The sequence below is a fragment of the Hylaeus anthracinus genome, unplaced genomic scaffold (assembly GCF_026225885.1).
Source record: "Hylaeus anthracinus isolate JK02 unplaced genomic scaffold, UHH_iyHylAnth1.0_haploid 11989, whole genome shotgun sequence".
In the NCBI taxonomy this organism is placed as follows: domain Eukaryota; kingdom Metazoa; phylum Arthropoda; class Insecta; order Hymenoptera; family Colletidae; genus Hylaeus; species Hylaeus anthracinus.
In genome coordinates, this window is record NW_026534337.1 from 15,950,114 (window position 1) to 15,969,501 (window position 19,388).

Consider the following 19,388-nt stretch of genomic DNA (forward strand, 5'->3'; position numbering starts at 1 on the left):
GATCGCCTTAATATTTATTTATTTGCTTGTTGTACAAGAAAAAACTTTAGTTGGACTTGATAAAACAGAGGAGAATATGTTTATTACGGTGGTCCTTGTGTTTCGTTCTTAAAATGTTGTTTGCAGAAACCTGATCAAGGTAGTGTGACCGAGGTGATATCAAATGTCTAGCTAGATAAGTCCTAGATACTATGCCAAAAGAGTGAAACCACGTGAAACACGGGAGAATGTTGTTTTAAGCTCGCGATAGAAAGAACACCGAGCGCCCATCGCTACCATCGTGGCATCGTATCGCAGGATCGTTTATCCGCCATCGAGAAGGACGAAAGGGGCTGCCGCCATTTCTGCTCTCGAGAGTGGAGGCAATAAAACGTAGCAGACCGGGGTAGGGGAACCAGCAATTTCGGGCTATCGAGCGTGGCCCCTCCGGCTTTATTATTGGCCCTGCAATTATTGTTGATATACGCGCAACCCGGCAACCCAGGCATAATGCTCCTATATAGGGCGCAGCGATAAAAGCTGCGCTCGCAAAATGGCGCCCGATTCTTCCCTACCTCCCATACTCCGCAGCTCCGTCAAACCTGCGGACTCGAAAGCCCGTGCATGTCGACCGACGCGGTTCACGCTTTTGTTCGTGACTTTGTCATCTTACAATTGCAGCCACACGAATCGAACGTTGCGACGATCTTGTCGTTATTTTCACGTGGATTTACTTTGATAGAAACAGCAAACGTATCATTTCGTGTGCGATAACCGGGCCAGATGACGGAACCGTGATGGACGTCGCGCGAAAGACGAGGTCCTGGAGAACCCGAGAACAGAAAGAAAGGCGTGGGAGGCGGCGATGGGCGACTCATTGTTCGGCACCGAGCAGAAATCCGCGACCAAAGAAGGAAGACAGAGATGCAAAGATAAGGAGAAAGAAATGGCGAAGGGAGAAGAACGGAGGGAACCACGGGCGAAGAAGGAGGCGAAGGGAAGAGAGAAGAGGCATTTCAGGATGCGATTACGACTTTTCTTGGTAGGGCGTCCAATCAGCAGTTATTTTTATAATGACTGCCGCCACCGCCGCCGTCGCGGCCGTGTCCCGCCAGCGCATTCGAGCCGTAGCGAGCCGCAATGGTGGCCATTGCATGCTCGCTTCGACCAGCCAAAGTAGCCATTCGACTGGCGTACAGGCGTTACGTGTTACGTACTATCGTTGTTCATAATTTCACGCGGTTCGTTGAGAACGGAGGGGGTGGGCGAAACTGGCGCGATGTACATGCCGAGCCACCCGGCTCGCTCACCCCCATTAACCTTTTTCATTCGCGCGAAAATCGAGTTCCGTTCGAAAGGACTCGATTTCGGCCGATACGATGATATCTGTTGTTTGAACACTTTCCTGATGTTTCTCGAGGTATCCCGACCGGTTGCGGGCCTATGCACATAACCCTGAGATTCTATCGCTCGACGCATTTCACGAAGCATAACCTGCGACGATAACATAATGGCAGGCTGTGGTTTTTCACGCTATCGTGAAAAATTAATGTTCCTTTATCTGTCTGCTCGCTGTCCACTGCATATTCAGCAAATTCAGCTTCGTATCGGACAGGCAAACGTGGACGTTCTCGTATACGTTCAAGAGGCATTACTCGAGTTCGTTCGAATAATTTTTTTTTGCACCTATCGTGCATGCCGAATTAACTTTACGTCAATCGTCAAGAGAATGGCGCGACTAATTGTGAGACGTGAGGCACGTGTACCGTGGTTGACGCGATACTTTGAAGGAAACGCCACTGGCCCTGTTCGAATCGCTCTACGTTTCGAACGACAGACGTTAACGAGACAGCGCGATCGCGAAACAGGCTCTAGGACTCGAAGGTAATGGCAAGGTTGTTTTTCGTTCGTCCACGTTGTTCGATAATATGGGAGGACGATAGCACCGAAACGAAGCACAACCGACCCGTCGACGCACACCAGAGAGGGGATAATTGGTATACGAAACAAAATGTTGCATTTTATGGGTTATTGCGAAGTATATTGGGCGGGTAGGTTTGGCGGGCCAGGGGAGTGCCCGATCTAATAACGATCGACTATGTCGGAGGCTTTTATTAACCGACGCAGGAACTGAGGCCTGCGCGGCTGTTTTAAAAGCCGAACGGTCGCGCGCGAAACGACTTTTCCAGGAATCTCGCGTGGCGACCCTAGAATCTATCGAATAAACTGCCGACGGAATATACCCCGAACCATGCATCGCTTACCTTCCCTTCGAGTTTTGTCCCGCAACGGTCTACTATCTCGATTTCTTATACGACTTGCGAAAGTGTTGGCTGCAATTATTATTCAACGATACCAGCAAAAAATCTCTCCGAAGAAGTATTCGGTTGGGAGATCAACGAACCATATCGTCCACTCGGTATCCGCTTAATAGCGTTCTTCCCGTCCGTGCTCCGCGATCCTCGAACGGACAAAAGAAACGACGAGGGAGAGAGTAGACGGCGAGGAACGTCGCCGTGGAGCACGAAGTGGACGCAGAAAATGGGAAAAAAAGGAAGAGCCTCTCCGCGCGGGTTAACTTTGTTAGCGCTCGGTATTATCAGAGGAGCGAAAGACCGAGATTGGCATTGCGAGGAATAGCCGGGAGGGGGTGGAGTTTCATATGAAATACACGCGACATTTACGGCCTCCACCGGCTTGGGCCCCTGCAAAGACGCAAACGTATTATAAATAGATCTCTCTTCCGCTCCTACCCCGTTCCGTGAACACCCTTAGCACCACCGACCATTCTCTCTTTCCTTCTTCTTCTTACGCGGGCTCTAGCCCTTCGTTCCACACACCGAGAAAGGGTCCGCAGGAAAAAAGGAGAGGGCAGCAGTCGCCGCCGCTGCGAACAGTGCTACAATCTGCTTTATAATCTTGTTAGGATTTCGCGGAAATATTGGCGTAATTTACGATCCGTCTTAGCGGAGCTAACTGTCAAGGGAATCGCGATGGAACGTCGAGGGGTTGCGTCGGGTCTCGCCTCTGCCTCGTCAAACGCGAGTCGAGCAGACACGCGCCCCCTTTCCCTCCCTGTTGCACTTTATTACCTCCCTTCTTTACCGTCTCTTTGACTTCGTCTTCGCACATCTCCCAACTGAAATCCCTAATACGAGTTCTGTTTAACACTTCGACATTGTTCACCCTCTCGGACCTTTAAATATCGTCCAATGGAATCCCCTTCGTACCCTGTACCCTTGTGTGCTGCAATAAGGAGGCAGCTCCAAACACATTAATCCTACCCCCACCACTCTGAAAAGGAAGGATGGAATCCGGAATGACATAATTTCATAATTAGGTTCCTATGATATGAAAAAGAAAAAGAAAGAAAATTTCAAAAATCTGAGATTTAAAACGTTTCATTTTTTTATTTTCCAAAAAAAATTTGAAAAAATGGTGCTGCCTCCTTATTGATGCACACCCCTCGTTTGAAACGTTAACGAATAAGTCATCGTTTTCTTAGCGTCCACAGAAAGCCAAGATCGTCGCGACGCGATCTCGATATATCGCTGGGTGAAGTAGGATTATCATTGGGCTGTGCCCTTCTGGCAGGAGCCCTTCTATCGAGGCATCGAAATCTCTCCGACTAGAATAGAAGATCCCCCGCGAACCTCCCTGAAACCACTTGTTGCTCGCCGATCAAATAATTGTATCTCCGTCGGTGGCAACCCCCTGGACCGACCCCGGGAGTGGCTTACGTCTCGTGGGTGGCATCCTCGGTCTCGTTTCAGAGCCATCGCCTAATCCCGGAAAACAAAACGATCCTATATCGCGTGCTAGAAGCCGTCAAGAAACGAGCATCCTTCTCTCGTCGTATTCAGTGTTTGATCTAAAAAAAATACGTTTACCAAACTTCGTTAGCGTCTACCATTCAACAAAGATTAAGAATCATCCGTTGAATGCACTAATTGTAACAAATAGGAATTAATGGTATCGTTTTGTGAGATTAATAATGTTCAAAACTGTGATAAATGATTGTCTACGGCGTTCTTGACATTTGTGCCCCATCCAGAATTAGTCCTATTCGTTGTACGTCCAAGTGCACGTCATCAGCGTCACTCGGGGGATGACGTTTCCGGGCGACGTGGATCAGGACCGCGCTCCAGAAGATAGACAAAACACGATCCGCAGCCAGGGCGTGGCGCGCGAAGGAATAATTCCACCTCGTCCGTCTTCGTTCGTCTGCTTTCTTCGTCCATCTTTCTTTCAGCTCTTCTTCCTCGTCCGGTTGGCCCGTGATACTCGCAAAGACTCGTCTGCAACCTGGGTGGGCCACGGCTCGATAGTAACGGCGAGCCACGACCTATATATACGCGTTGGCCGACGAAGCGACAATAAAATCTCCGAATAATATCACGAGCAATAAACCCTTACTGCGAGCTGCCAAAGGAGCGATTGCATTGCTCAAAATACCATTCGAAACAATAAAATCAACGCCTCGCTCCGTGCGTTCCGTCCCATTCTGACTCATTGTCCGCCTCGAACAGCAATGTCTTCTGCGGATTGAATCACAGTCGAAGAAAGGTACCGTGTACATTTTTGTCCAAGTCGAGCGCAGTCTTCTCGGTGTATGAAAGACGAACGGAAGAAGAAAAGGAGAACGAAGAGGACGTCGAGTACTCTCGAGCGTCGTCGTTTGTTTGCTCGCAGACGGCTGGTGCGTCGTGGCCCCCTGGTCGCGATCACGAGTACGGGGGATGCACGGCTGGGAGGACTGCCAGGCACTTGCCAACAATGTGGCGAAGCTTTGATGTGACGTAAAATGGCACGTTAACTGGTACTCCGTTGCTCTAAGGCCGGCAGTTACCGCAACTTTCCATCGTTTGAAAACGCGGCTTCGACTCCGCTTTGATACGGAACACGAAGAACGAAACAGTCATCGCGGGATTGACAGTAGCTGTCGTTGAAAACGAACGATCGAAGGAAGCGGAGATCTCGAACGTTAACTCTCGGTTCGTTGGACCAATCATCCAACGGAGAATCCACGGAGGGAAGACGCGCGCGGCTATTTACAGGGTTATAAAATGCCAATGCAGGCCGCGATACGGCGGCCCGGTCGCGTTATTATCCGATGCCAGCCATAAATCAACCTGTATATCGAGCTCCGCAGAAATAACTTTCGATTCGTGCTTGTCATTCTGCCAAAATAAGGGTTTAAGTCCGTCGTTGCGACGGCGACTGCATGGCGTCACGACCCAAATATCCCCGCGGGTTCCATGGCCGCGTGCGGCGCGTTCCTCGCCTCTATCGCGACGCGGATTCGTCAGGGATCGTAAACGCGCCGATGCGGTTGTGAGCTTTAACGACGTTAATCGCGGCGAGGCAGCTCGTCGCGCGATAATTACCTCCGTCCGAACCTTTTGCAATACGCAACCAATCCGTGTCTTTAAAGGAAAGCTCGTTAAACGACCACCCGAAACCCCTTTGCCGACCGAATTGGGTGCATTTCTCGCGATGTAGCTGCTTGAAATTTTTATTTGTTCAAACAAAAATTCGAGTTTGCATTCAACGAGCAAGCGGATAAACATTCGTTTGGAATTTTTCTTCTAAGGAGGAGAGGATGGAGGAAGCAAAGTTCGAAGAGAGAGAGAGAACATAGACGAAGTGGGGGAGACGATATATCAAGAACCCCCAGAGCGATCGGCGCTGTTGTGAAATATTAATAAGCAAATTAGTTCAGACTTAGTGGCCCCGCCAATACTAAACCGGCAGGATGGAAATGGCCGTTGGCCGTCTAGCACGCTCGTATTTCACTTCCCACGCCTGGCCGCAGCGTCGAGGCCGCAGAACGCGGAACCCGTTCTCCAATTTCTTTCGCTCATCCGAACCAACCCTCCGCGCGTCGCGTTTTCCCGCGGATCATCTTCGGCTGAATCGGCTTCGAGGAGGTGAACGCGATCCCGGATGGAAAGTCGAATCGAACGATTCGCTTGGGATCGCGAAAAAGCCAGCCACCGCGACATGTTAATCAATCGTCGAGCTCCGAACGATAACTCTTGTCACGGGCCGTCGAACTGTGCTCGGGAGGACACCGTTGATGAAGGAGAGGGGGAAGCTGCAAGTCGAAGCGAAGGCAGACTGTCGGAGCAAGAATTCGACAATTACGTCACGGGAACGTAACGGATGATCGGCGAGAACGGCCGGCGTCGAGACGTCTAGAATGTGCGAACGTCATCCTGCTAAATGCTTTTCGCTCGGCTCGAAGAGCTCGCGTGCGCGAGCTATCTATAGCACTGGAACGTGCCGGAGAACCGTCCTGAGCTCTCTCTCTCTCTCTCTCTCTCTCTCTCTCTCTCTCTCTCTCTCTCGCTCTCGCTCTCGCTCTTTCTCACGGATGCTGGAAGCCACCCGGTCACTTGTACGCCGCTGGAAAATGTAGGTCGAATTCGAGCACGAGCCGAGAAACTAATTGGACAGGTGTACTAACGCCGCCCGCAACTTCCGCTCGACCGCTTTGAAACTTTGCGCCACGCGCGCAGCTTGTTCCAACTCCGTTTTGTCTTTTCACTCGAATCTAGCCTTTACATTAAAATTTTTGCCCGTTTTCTTAGTCACGAACAGAGTGGTTGGCAGCTAACGTAAAGTAGCAGATTCCCATCTGACCAGAATCGGTAACACAAAGACGAAGGCATTCTTCTATTCAGATCACTCTTCCTAATTTTCGGCTCGTCTTTCCTTCAAAAATTTCTACCTCCAGTTACAATATAAGTGGAGCAATTTCAAGGGCGGCGTAGGAGACGAATTCTCTAAAGGAGGTGAAACTATCCTAGCCGGTCGAATTCCACCGTAATTTTCTAAAAAATGACACGATTTACATGGCTCCGGTTGCGTGGCACGCGAACAAATATTCGGCTACCGGTCGTCGGAATGTCGGTGGTTATGGTCAGATCGCATCGGATTCGCATTATAATAATTAATGTCTAAGGAATTTCGGGACTTCTGCACGAAAACACAACGATCTCCGCGCGGTCCGAGCCGCGTTTGCTCCGAGGCATCAATCATCAGCCGGTGAACGTCGTTATATTCTCAGATTCCGAATAATTGCCGATGATTGCTCACCCCTTTTTTCTTCGTGGCCGAGCGGAGGAGTCACGGATTCTCCTGGACCACTAATCAAACTTATCACGAAACTTCTTGGAAATGCGAAGACGATCGACGGCCGTTTCTCCGATTCGCAAGCATCCGAGACTGGACCGATGAGAGGAATTGGGGAGGAGGCGGCGCGCCGACCGTGCGAAGCAATTAAACGAACGGAAGCTCGAACGTGTCGGATAGATGGACAGAGAAGACGAATCGGTGCTTCGTCTGATCGTAATAAAAAAAAAAATGGTAAAAATTTTCGATAGAATCGATCGCCGTTGGAATTAAAGAGAGATTTCGAGATTTCTCTAGGGGATGGCCGAAGGATCGTTTCCGCTGTCGGAGAACAGACTCGGTGCAATCCTTTGCTCGCTACCAGAAGAGAGGACACACCGTGCACAGGATACTGTAATCCCGACATAATCCCGATTTAAGACCCTCTAAAAACAGCGGGTGGCCCTAAGCAGCCTGATCCATGATCCAGCAACGACGAGGCGGCCAACCGACGACTTCAAGAGCGAGCGAGCTCGCAAACTGCGGTGGCGCGAGAGAGCTTGGAAATACCGTATTGGCTCTCTCTCCGTTTCCGAGAAAACATTTAGAGAAGGTTTACGAGCGATCCGTCAAAGAGGAAATCCATCACTCGCAGGAACGGGGAGAGTCCGCCCATCGTCGGGACTCGACGATGCGCGCGCGCTAGGACTTTATTTCGTTTTATGGAGGTAACCGTGGATGGGTGTTTATGGACAAGCTGAATTGACTCTGTCTGTCGTCGTCGAACGTCCACGCTGGCTCGTACGTTTGCTCGACAAGGTCGTAAACGCGATAAAACGACATTGGAGCGGCTAGCTGAGATACAAATAAAGGTAGAAACCCGAGGCTTGCGGAGGAGGCGAAGACCTGCCGCTGGACAGAGACTATCTCTCTCGTTTCTAGAAACTACTCGAGTCTAAAATTTACGTTATCTCCTCCTATCTTCTAATCGTGTGTTAGCCAATTCGTATCAAACACCTTGTATCGGTTCTCCTCCGCTACGTTTGCAGATTCAATTATCATGTCCTAAACGAAACTGTACGAAACAGTGTAGTCTCCCTCGGATCGTTTCGGTGCTTCCTCGAATCTCTTAATTAATCAAACCGATTTCTACGGACACAGCGGCAAAGAGCATGAGCCTCGTTTAACGGAAGGCTGTCTCGCGTCTCACAAAGACGCGCAAGGGACCATACGGTACCAGAGATCGTAAACCGTCCAAGAATGGATCTGCTCGAATAAAAGTAAAATAGCGTCGTACGACAGAGGAGCTGCCTTTCGGTACAGAGGAAGAACAGCGTCTCTCTCCTCTCGACTTTTATAGCCGTCCCTTTGGACCGTTCGAAGATCGATTCTCGGTAGAGGTGCAACCCGTATGAATTTTAATATTTATTACGTAATAAAGCCTTCGAGAGAGCTGGACCGCCCCCTAGTTTCTTCGAGGATTTGATTCTTCGTCGCGAGCTCATCGGCGCGATCGGGAAGCTTTCGTCGCCTTTTGGAAACAAATGGGTTTAACGTACCGAGTACCAAAGGACGGTGTAATCATCGAATACGGTTACAAAAGTCCCGATCCGAGAAACACCGTCTGTTCGCAGCGTCGCGTCGCGTGCCTCCGATCTGCATCCGAAGCGCAACGTGGAGCCTGGTCGCACCGGTGAACGAAGGCGAAACTATTTTCGCGAGAACGTTGCTCGCGTTGTTGGGAGGTGAAGTCAACATTCGAACTAGTTGCGGTAGGTATGCCGTGACGAGACGCAGTTATCGAGTAACGGCGTACGAACGTGCTCCCGGCACAAAATACCGAATAATAAGAAAAGCACGCGAAAAAATAACGACGCTCGAGGAGGCAAGGGAGAAAAAAGATCAGGCGCCGACGAATCACGTCGTCCCTTTCCCGTTGCATAATGAAAGCGGAACGGTGGCGCGAGGTTTGTTCGCGTGTATTTTGTGAACGTATGAGGACGCGATGTCGCGGACGAGAGCCGATAGATGAAGAACGAAGTCTTTGAATATCGTTTAAAGGTAACGGTCGCGCAACACGGTACCCGTTAAACGATTTTTGACGGTTTCCTGGCGAAAGGTCAACCTGTGCCAGACGATGATAACTCCCGATCTCGAATCCGAGTAGAGAATGGCTCATTCTGTTTCGCAAGCGTCCACCCGCGACAATCTCTGAACTCGTACAAAGTATCGAGAAGAATGGAGGCCCGCGAGAACGGGGCAACGCATGACCTATGTAACACGCGTTGTGTACGCAGACGGCACGCACGGCGTGCCTGTTCACAAGTGTGTAGCGAAAAGTGTTCGTGCCGAACACGTGTTCTCAGCGCCGTTAACGCGTTGCCCGCGGCGCGTAAAAGAGTCTTTTTTCTCGAAGAGGCCGGAGAACGCGACTCGCGACTACGCACGGTGCAACGCACTTTTAGACCTCCTGATCGCTGCCCGTTCAAATACTTTTCACCGGTGCAACGATCCGCTAAAAAAGTCAACCCCTTGTCGCCCCTCGCGCGGTATGATTAACTGGGACGTGCGAGTAAAAAACGAAAGATACGGTATCGAGGCGCGAAAACCTCTTATCGACGTCCGTTGAAATTGAGCGGATATCATTAAAGCGGGGAGAACTCGTGGGAGTGTTGGCGCGTAACTGCCGGCCCGGGGAACATCGAGGATGAGGAACGCGCGCGGCAAGAGGAAGAGGAGGGGCCCCAGAGGAGTAAGATAATAACGTATTCGACAGAGAATGGCATTGCTCTCGCGCGGTCGTCCGCTGCAGTATGAATTACATTGGCGATTGAAACTCGTTCGCGATGAAAAAAGCAACCAAGAGACCCCGGGCTGTCGGTGGTGCCGGGATTTGCATATTAAATGGCTTGAGATTTATAACGGTCGGCCCGAAGAGGTGCTAGCAATACGCGCGATAAATAAAGAACGTTCCTCTTCGATAGACGCCGGTGAGAGCTCCGCGACTGTTGTTCGCGCAAACTGCATCGTAGACTTCGCGATCCTATCGAACAACGGAAACGATAAGTCCTGTTCTCTGAAATGCATCCCTGATAAGCTTCGCTCGACTACAAACAAACCTCGATCATCGCGCGAGATTCCCCTCTACTTAATCCAAGTTTTAGCATATCCGGAAAAATGATAGGTGACTATTGACAGCCTCGAGGAAAAGTTCGTCAATTAATTCCTTCCGAACGTCTACACCTTGCACGCTCCAGCGGTTACACCGGATTTCTGAACCACGAACGTGTCGTTCCTCGAGTCGAACCGGTTCTCACTTATCGTTCGAGTTATCGCTACCGATTATGCCCCGTTTACGCGAATTTGTGTGTTCCGCCTGCCTGGTCGGCACTTTTGACACACGAACACTTAGTTGCAAAACTCGTGGTATCCACTACCGAGCCGAATTTAAAGGTCAGGTAAGAGATAAGCGCCGCGGGAATGGTACCTCGATGTCTTTTCGCGAGAAACCCGATTAGACAGTCGGACAGGAACGTCCTATCGATGATTAACTTTATGACCGTTAATTAAGATAATCCTGTCGTTACTGCGAGCTAAGAAAAAGACCCAGTTACGGTTATCGCGCGACTTACTCGCAAGGAAACGTTACAAACTGTTGGACATCGATGAAATTTGGATCGGATATTGGTGAAACTTTAAGAAAAACTTGACTCTAGGAGGTTAGCCGGTAGTAGGTACGAGAATTCACCGGTCAAAGGGTTAAGGTCCGTCGCGAATCGACGATTTCGTAACGGTCCGAACCGATTCACGGCAATTAATTCGATCGAGGCGCGAGCTGTTAGATAGCTCCTCGGAGAGAGCGTCGATAACAAACACAGATTGCCGATGGCTCGACTAATATAGCCGGATGTGATAAATGGTCTTTTATACCCACGGACATGGCCGAGGTGTTATGAATCGCGTTAGCGTCGAATCATTGTTCGCGTCGGCACAATAACGGGCCCCGCGGGGGATCTCGCCCCCAGCCAGATTCTCTCACTTCGAGCTTCTACCCTTTATTCTCTCTGTCCTCCACCCTTTCCCCTCGCGATTTTATAATCGACCTCGTAAAGACTGCATCATCAGAAGATCAATCGGCGGTGATTGGAAATTTATACGATGCGAATTGTATCTACACCTTTCTCCCCGAGGTATAATCTCCGACGAAGACAAAGCTTTGGGAGAATCGACGATCCGTTCCAACGCGGACAACGGGCGCTGCGACGACGTCAAATGTTCATTCCCGAAATGAGACACGAGACATCGAAGGAGACAAACGCGAAATGGTTTACCCAATCTACTCTAATTATTGCTAGGGAAGTAGGTTCAATAATAGCATCGTCGCAGACTGAGAGTCGCGCATCGTGGCTTTGCGAAGAGTGAAAAAGGGAACGGAATGACCTGGGCGCATCGTTCGCGTCGTTGATTGATGGACCAGTCACCGTCTTTCTAATTAGGGACCGACGTTTCCGGTTCTTCGACCAAGCAACCTTTTCAATGATCGTCGTTGACGATTTTTCACGAAATATCAGAATTTAAATAGAAATGACCAGATAATGAGATGTAGATTTTGTAGATATTATTCCCACAAAAAGGTATCCGAGCTCGAGTGGTGAATTGATCGCAATTATGTTCAACGTCCGACCGAGAAGTAGCGAATAGGGCAATGTTTTGCGGTTCCGTTGTTTCGAAAGTCTCGGAATCTAATTTCGGATCGTCTAGCGGAGGCAGATGCAACGTGTTATCGAACCTTTTAACCACGTGGACGTTTACGAGCCGCTCGGACGCGACTAGACGCGAAGCGTCCCGAGAATCCACGTGTGCAGGAAACGAGATGCGGGTCGCACGTGTGTCCGCGTCGTCTTCAACCGCCGCCGCGGACAGCGTGAATAATGTCTCACAATTTTCGCTACGGCAAAACCCTCGTCGAATCGTCTATCGCCGGTATTCCGAACGAGCACGATTACACGTGTACCGAATACTTTACACCTGTGACGCTCGCATTAATTACACCGCCGGCCGTTGAAACAGCACAATAACTTCCGTTGGTTAAGGGCAACCCCCCTCGTGGCCCATTTCTCGAATAACGATGTTGAAATAACGAACAAAGTTTATTAAAACTTGTGCCTTATTCGAGAAATGAAATTCTGTATCATTTGACTTAATATAAGTACATGCAAAGTACGCATTTATACACTATTCACTTGGCGTATCGCGAGTTATTTGCGTGCTTGACTCACCGCTCAGATAACACACCTGATACATAGAATCAACAAATGAAATTGTATCGCAAGATCGTGAGAAAACAGGGGAAAGTATTGCGAGCGGGATACCTCGAGAATGCGAAAGGTCCAAGAAAAAAAAAAAAAAATAGTGATAAAGTATCCGGTGAATTATGGGCGAAGACGTGGGAGCATTTTATGAGAATAGATAAATGCGCGAGTAGGTGAATAAGTCGGGTAAAAAAGTAAGGGAAATTCAGGCACTCGCGACTCGATGAAAAACGACTCACGAGGGTTCGTTGCGCCGAGGAGAGATCGAATCGCTCGCTGGTGACGCGTTTATCAGCTCGGTTGCGCATCGCACTGCGTGTTCACCGAATTCTAAATACCTTGGCACGGTTTCCGAAGTTCGCACAACGACGCGAATACCATCGCGCGACAATGCACCGGTTGTCGACAGGTGCGCGAGCTATAAATAACCGGCAGATATCGTTTTCGCGTCTACTTTTTCATTCACTGTAGCCTAATTTTCTCGCGAAAAGAAGAAAACAGTAAACAATGTTAAAGATTCTCATTTATTTTATAATTGAAATTCGGATGGCCCCCTCGTCGACGTGAAAGTGTTTATCATCCATTACGATAGAGTCTCTTATTCGGATCAGACGTTGAAATAATACGATGATAGATATTTTGGTTCCATCTAAACATTCTAAACGTTTGTTCGAAAGAAAAGCACGTTTCTGACACGAAGCGTAGGTGGTCTGCGTAGGTTAAATCCGGAGATTCGTTTCGGGATTTGGAGACGTCCCGCGTTGGACGTCCACCGGATTATGACAAAATTGCAGGCCCGCTTGGAACGCGAGTGCGTGCCAAGAAATCGTAATACGTCTTCGCCTCGACGATGGAGACAAATGTGGGGACGAGTTTGTTCGTGGACGGGACTCGGTTGTCAGTCTCGCGAGAAGATTCTTTCGCCAGCCGGCGAATCTGGCCTTGGACGTCGATCGGAACGATCAATATTTACAGAATTAATTCCCGCGTATGATTCGCGGATTGGACGATGATAAACTGCGACACGAAGATGGCTCGAGGCGCATTAATGAATTCGGTTGTTCGCGTGTTTATTTCGAAAAACGATACGATCCTTTCCGTTGTTTGCGTTTCGAATTCAGCCGAGAATCGACACCAAAGTGTCTTTCGATTGCTCTCGAGCAGAGCTGTTCGAAATATAGATGTTTAACCTAATTTGACACCCTAAAAAATCGAACCGAGACTCACCTCGTTTTTGCATGTAACTGAAAAGGTCGTCCAGGAACTCCTTTCTTTTCGGATCGTCGTTGATCTCGTACAACTGAAAAAGCAAAGAAGAGTAAAGGTAAATACGTTGCCTCAGACGTCTCTCTTCGAGCAAATATCATATGGCGATGTCTCGCTGATCAACGGAACAACGTAGAAACGAGAAGAGAAAGAGGTACATGCGTCATTGATCCGATATAAAATTCATCATGGTCTTATCTCGCGTCGATAACGCGTCTCGTTCCATCTCTCTGTTTGCGCCACGAATAAAATGTTACTCGGGCTGGGCTAATAAAAACAGGAGTGAAACAAGTGTGCTCGTAGCGACAGGCAGATTAGTTAGCCCTGATTATTAATGATTCCGTTTAACCTGCCTCATAACCCGAAAGCCCCCCTTGGCCGGGCCAAAGCCAAACTCCCTTCGGGCTAGCGGCTCCATATTATCATATTTGTTACGATGTGCTATATCTAATTCGGGACCCTCTAATTGCTTCTATAATATGACCAGCTTCCCCCTTTCATCGTCACTCTTTCCGACAGAGACAGCCAAACCTTTATTCGAATGACGAATAAAAGCAATCCGTAGCGTCTCCTTGAAAAACACTTATTCAATTGCGAACAAAAAGCGGCTAATCTTTTATCCGCTAACACGGTTGTCGCTGGCACATTTTCCGTAAACGATAGGATTATTTTGAATAGCTCCTCGAAGCATCGCTTTGCGAGCAATCGTTGAGTGCGATTATCGTTTTTCTCGGCACGTTCGCGACGAACGATCGCGCTCTTTATCCTTTTCCAAGCAGCGGTTTTGGTCGCCGTTCCAAGATAAACTATACGAAACGTGACGATCATACGGTTCGTCGATTTTCTGTTTTAGAAATTACGACATAGCCCTCGTCTACGTCACCATCTTTGCGCGATACGATGAAACTCTTGCCAGAGCGCTACCTGTATTAAACGTTTACACACGTGGCGTCGTCTTGGTTTTCGAGTTTGAAATTTACGAACCGTCCCAACGTTTAAAACACTGTCGTTCGCGCAGGATACGCTCGTCGGCATTCTGGCAATCCTTTAAACGCACGCGTCTACCGTCCTCGTTCGCCGCGCGTCACTTTCCGTCGACCCCTCTCTCGTTCCTCTGGGCTCGTAGATCTGCCTCGACGATAAATTTCATCCAACGAAACGCGCTGCTGCCTCGTAACGCGGCCTCACGCGGGGTGAATAATAATTAATTTGCTGCCTGGACCCGCCGTTCATCCTGTTCAGTTCCCGACTCGCGGATCTTGCCAAGATGTCGGCCGACCGTCAGGCGAGAAAGGAGATGTTTCCGAGGTTGAGCGGAAGAGAACAGCGACCCGCGCACCAATGGCGAATCTACCACCCATCGTTCAGCCACGAGAACTCGTAACGCGAACGAAATGTTCGTGGAGGATTTGAAAAGGATCGTTCTCCGAAATGGCCGCTATCGCGACCCGCTTATTCTCGTCCACCCTCTGCGCGCCATCGAAACGAGCAACTCGACAAACGAACGAACCAACGGATGGACGGACGGCATTTCTCAAGGGCCATTTTGTACCACTTTCTCGTGTTTTTTCTTTGGTTGCGCGAGCGATGAGCTCGTTAGGGGCAGCCGGAGGGAGAGGACGGGGTAAAAGGTCGGAGCAAGAGGGACGAACGTCGTGGACCGTTGAGGGACGGAGAGGAAACCGAGTCCGAGGGTTCAACCAGCGTATATTGATTGATCTACAGTTAAGCGGACTGACGGCAGCCACGTGAAGATCGGGTAGAAACGGCTTCGTACTTTCTCTCTGTTGCTCCTGCTCGCTCGCTCTTTTCCTTACGTATTCTTCGCCTATCCTTCACCTACCCGTAAAATAAAGAGAGGCGAACGGAATTTGCTCTCGATGATGCATGCTCCGCGGCCCCGCCCTCTCCTTCTCATCGACTGACGGCCGGTGAATAATAATTCCTGATACAGCCGACGTTGATCGGGTTACTTTCGTCCCTGTGAGCAGAGGAGGGACGCAACTCGCTTCCTTCGATGATCGATGTACGCGTCTCGTTGCTAGCGCCGCGTCCTCCGGGATTTCTTCGCGTCGAGACACTATCCGATTGCGTTTTTTGTCGTTCAAACGATTAACGGTCATTAGCAACCGATCGTCGCGTCGTTTATCCTGAGGATAAGAATATATCGGAGCGACGAGAACGTCGTTGATCGCTTATCCATGAAATTGCCTTGAGATAGAGTTCTCTCTTGTTTACTCGGGTTGTTTCGTACCGCACCAATCTTTTGCTTGGATTGTTTCGTTGTCTTTCAGATCGAAGCAGCGGTATACCCCCCCCCCCCCCCGCCCCGCCCCTGAGTGCGCCACTGTGAATCGAAATGTCTCCAATTCGCGGAACCTGGCTCTCAGTCGCTCGATGAACTTTACGACCGTCGAAGAAAGATGGGGAAGGGGGAGGTCGCCGTAAAATTCGCGGAAGAGGAGAGCAAACCGAAGGGGACTCCACGCGTCGTTACCTTTACGAGGCGTAATTATCGATGCGCGGCTCTTTTTCCCGCCTCCGAGATCCAGATAACGCGTTTTTCCGGCTGATAAGGAGCAACGATAATCGTCGAACGTACCGTTGCCGCGATACGAACCTTGGCAAGCGTGTTTGCACGGTGTCTTTGGCAGATTGTAATCGTCGTGACGGAACTCTCGAGAACGAGGTGCGAAAGAGTCGGTGAGAAAAGGTTTCCATCGAAATCTTGCAACTCGGGAGACATTGGGGAACAACAAGTGTCTCCGTGAGATTGGAAAGCCAGGCGGTTGACAAAAGGAAATTCGAAGAGACGACGCATTGTGGTAACAACGTAATTGGCTGGCGCGTATCTGGCCGCATCGTCTCGTTTTCGCACGGAAGGTGTACCCGTACGGCGAAACATGTTACTGCGCCCCCGCGAGCAGGGTCGACTTCCGGTCGTAAAAGCTTTTATAAGGGTGCGTCGTGTCTCGAGCGAAACGGAAACGGGTGCAGCTTTAAATAATGCACGGTGCTTCGTTGTCGAGGTCAAGACGGAGGCGATGCGCTTCTCGGAATGCTTTATCTACGCTTCTGCGAGCGAGCCTAATTTACGTCCAATGAAACCTAATGAGAAACAGACGCGTTCGGCCGCAAAATTTACAAAAGAAACGCAAACACGAGCAACGTCGCAACATTCGCGAACAACGTATACGCGTAAGCGGTCATTCGCGTCTTCTTCCAAGAGGAGCGTCGCGGTTAGCGGGGGATATCAAGATCGCGCGTTATACGAGCGGCCATAATAGCGGTGCTACCATTATTACCCGCTTCCAGGGTATTAAAGATAACGCGAGCAATTATATATATTACGATGCGAGTAGCATACCCGCCTCGTGTTACGCTCCTACGAGATCTTCGGAGCGTCCGGAACGCTCTTTTGTACGTTCTCACCACCGGCGATTGTTAATGTTTTTCCACGTTATTTTTTAAAAGTTCAATCTATCATTTCGCGAAAACATAAAACTTTCTCTCGCGTAATCCCTGCGATACAGCCCGGCAAACAGCTCGACGAACGCGTCTTTCCGTCCACGAGAGTGGGTTGGATTCGCGAAAACTCGACGTAAGCGCATAACCGGTGAAATATCGAGGAAACCTGGATTGTTTGTATTACCGCCAAAGAAGCAATAAGCGTAACGCTGAGCAGCCCCCTCGTATATCCGAAGGAAAGACCAGAGGATTCGTTTATATCGAGCTGGTTTTGTCTCCGGTCAGCTTCTCGCGCGAACGATCGCACAGCGCGGTGGTAATAGCCGCGGTTCGCCAGCGAATCAACAGGGAGACCGATAATTGCGGTTTACGGAAGATTATGCAGTTCGGGGAAGATTTGACACGAGATGATTCTCCCGAGTTCCAGAAACCAAAAGACTTCACGTTTGAAAACTATTTTGTGGATAAATTAACACCCTCTAGCGACTCGTTTGTCACGGTGGGAGACAAATTATAGCGCACCAATAGCGAAGAAAAGTAGACACGGTTCGTGGTTTCCCATTATCGGAACGAAATCAATCGGCTTTATTCCAGCGATATCGACACGTGGAAAAAGAAGAATATCCCCGACCCTGGTCAGACTCTAATCCGAATGAGTTCGCGCGTTCATCCGCCTTCCTTTGACCGACCGGGGGACGATGGAGCGTCCAAGAAGAATCGGTGACGTTTTTCAAGCGATTCGCCCCAATCTATTGGGAAAGCTTTCCATGTCCTTTCTTCATCCCCTCGCGACAATTGCTCGACGATTACGAGCACGCTCCTCATCATCTTTGGAGAATAACGTCGTCGTTTCTCTCCTCGAAAATAATTCTTGGTGTACTTACCGATTTTATTCTATTATATTACTACTGTGCAAATGTGTACCGATACATTATAACATTCTTATAATTTTACATACTTTGTATATTGATAGGTTGTTCCCGGTTATTGAAAAAAGGCAAGGTTTTTGTGATAACGACAAGTCGTCTAATTAAATTCGATCGTAAAAGCCGCGTTTACGGGTAATGAAAATCCAGGCCTACGTATCTTGGGATAGAGATATTAAAAACGAACCGATAACTCGAGCGTGTCGCCAACGAACCGAGTCACAATCCGGAAACCGGCCTGGAAATACAAATAAAGAGTCCGTTCGATGGCGACGAAGGAAGTTCGGGGGCATTCTTTTACGAGACGAAGGGTATAAAATATAAGGAACGAAAAGGAGGTTGACGTTCGATGAAGCCAGATGTCGGCGTCACAAAGAACCCAGCATAAAGAGCGAAGTTCGTGGTCCCTTGGCGTCCCCCCCCCCTCCCCCTCCCCCCTCCCCCCTCCCGTTCTCTCCCGATACGGACGGATTTTATGCTCGTAGCTGGAAATATTAAATCGCACCTAAGCACGTTTTATGTCGACCGCCTAATAATCTCCACGGACTGTTTCTCTCTTCTCCTTTTCATCTCCGTTGCTTTCTCCTTCTACGCGAGAGAGTCCGTCTTTTCGTCACTACGTCACGCCTGGACCCCGTAGGATCTCGAGCGTTCAAACGATTTCTTTCCGTTCCCCGCCGCTCTTTCGCCCTGAGAACGATCGTTGGTGGTCGGTCCAGCTGTCCACGGGTAAGTTCATAAACTCTCAGCATTACGGACGTTCTCGAAAACCCTGTTTCCTTACTCCGTACCCTTTTTCTCGTCGCCTTTCCCTCCTCGACTTGTTTGAAATATTAATTGCAAAATCACGTGTATTTTAATCAAAGGCATATCACGGAATGAACTCGAAACAACTCGAACGGCTTTGGTTGGATTCCGAAGACGAAGGAAAGCCTTACCATCCGCCGGGTTCAGAGACCCGGCACGAGCGAGTGTTAACCAACGCGTTAATCTCTGGTCGCGGCAGCTCCCTTTATCGGTGCGTGGCGATGCATCGGTTGGCCAATAACTTCTTCCACCGAGCGAACTTTTGGTCAGACCTTTTTCTACGGCGGAATCGAGGCCAGAGATAACGAGGATGCCGAGGCGGACGATTTACGATCGCGGAATTTAATTCGGTAGCTCGTCCAATTTGATCGCGATATCGCGATAAAGCGGCGCGATGCTCGACGTCGCGAGGTCGCTTCCCTCTCCGTGGTGGAGAGAGTTCGCGCGATCGAGAAGAACACGGTGAGATAAAAATTGCAAGAGGGCGCGGTGAAGATCGATTAACTCGGCGACG

General features: G+C 49.5%; 1 protein-coding gene across 3 annotated transcripts in view; it reads right to left on the reverse strand.

Annotated features, from left to right (window-relative positions):
• LOC128887477 (protein dead ringer homolog) overlaps positions 1-19,388 on the reverse strand; it is an 83,484-nt gene that overhangs the window by 11,240 nt on the left and 52,856 nt on the right. For all 3 annotated transcript variants that reach the window (XM_054143430.1, XM_054143429.1, XM_054143428.1), the window contains one exon: positions 13,635-13,707. In XM_054143430.1, the coding sequence (XP_053999405.1) occupies positions 13,635-13,707 (73 nt within the window). The remainder of the gene's footprint in view (positions 1-13,634; positions 13,708-19,388) is intronic.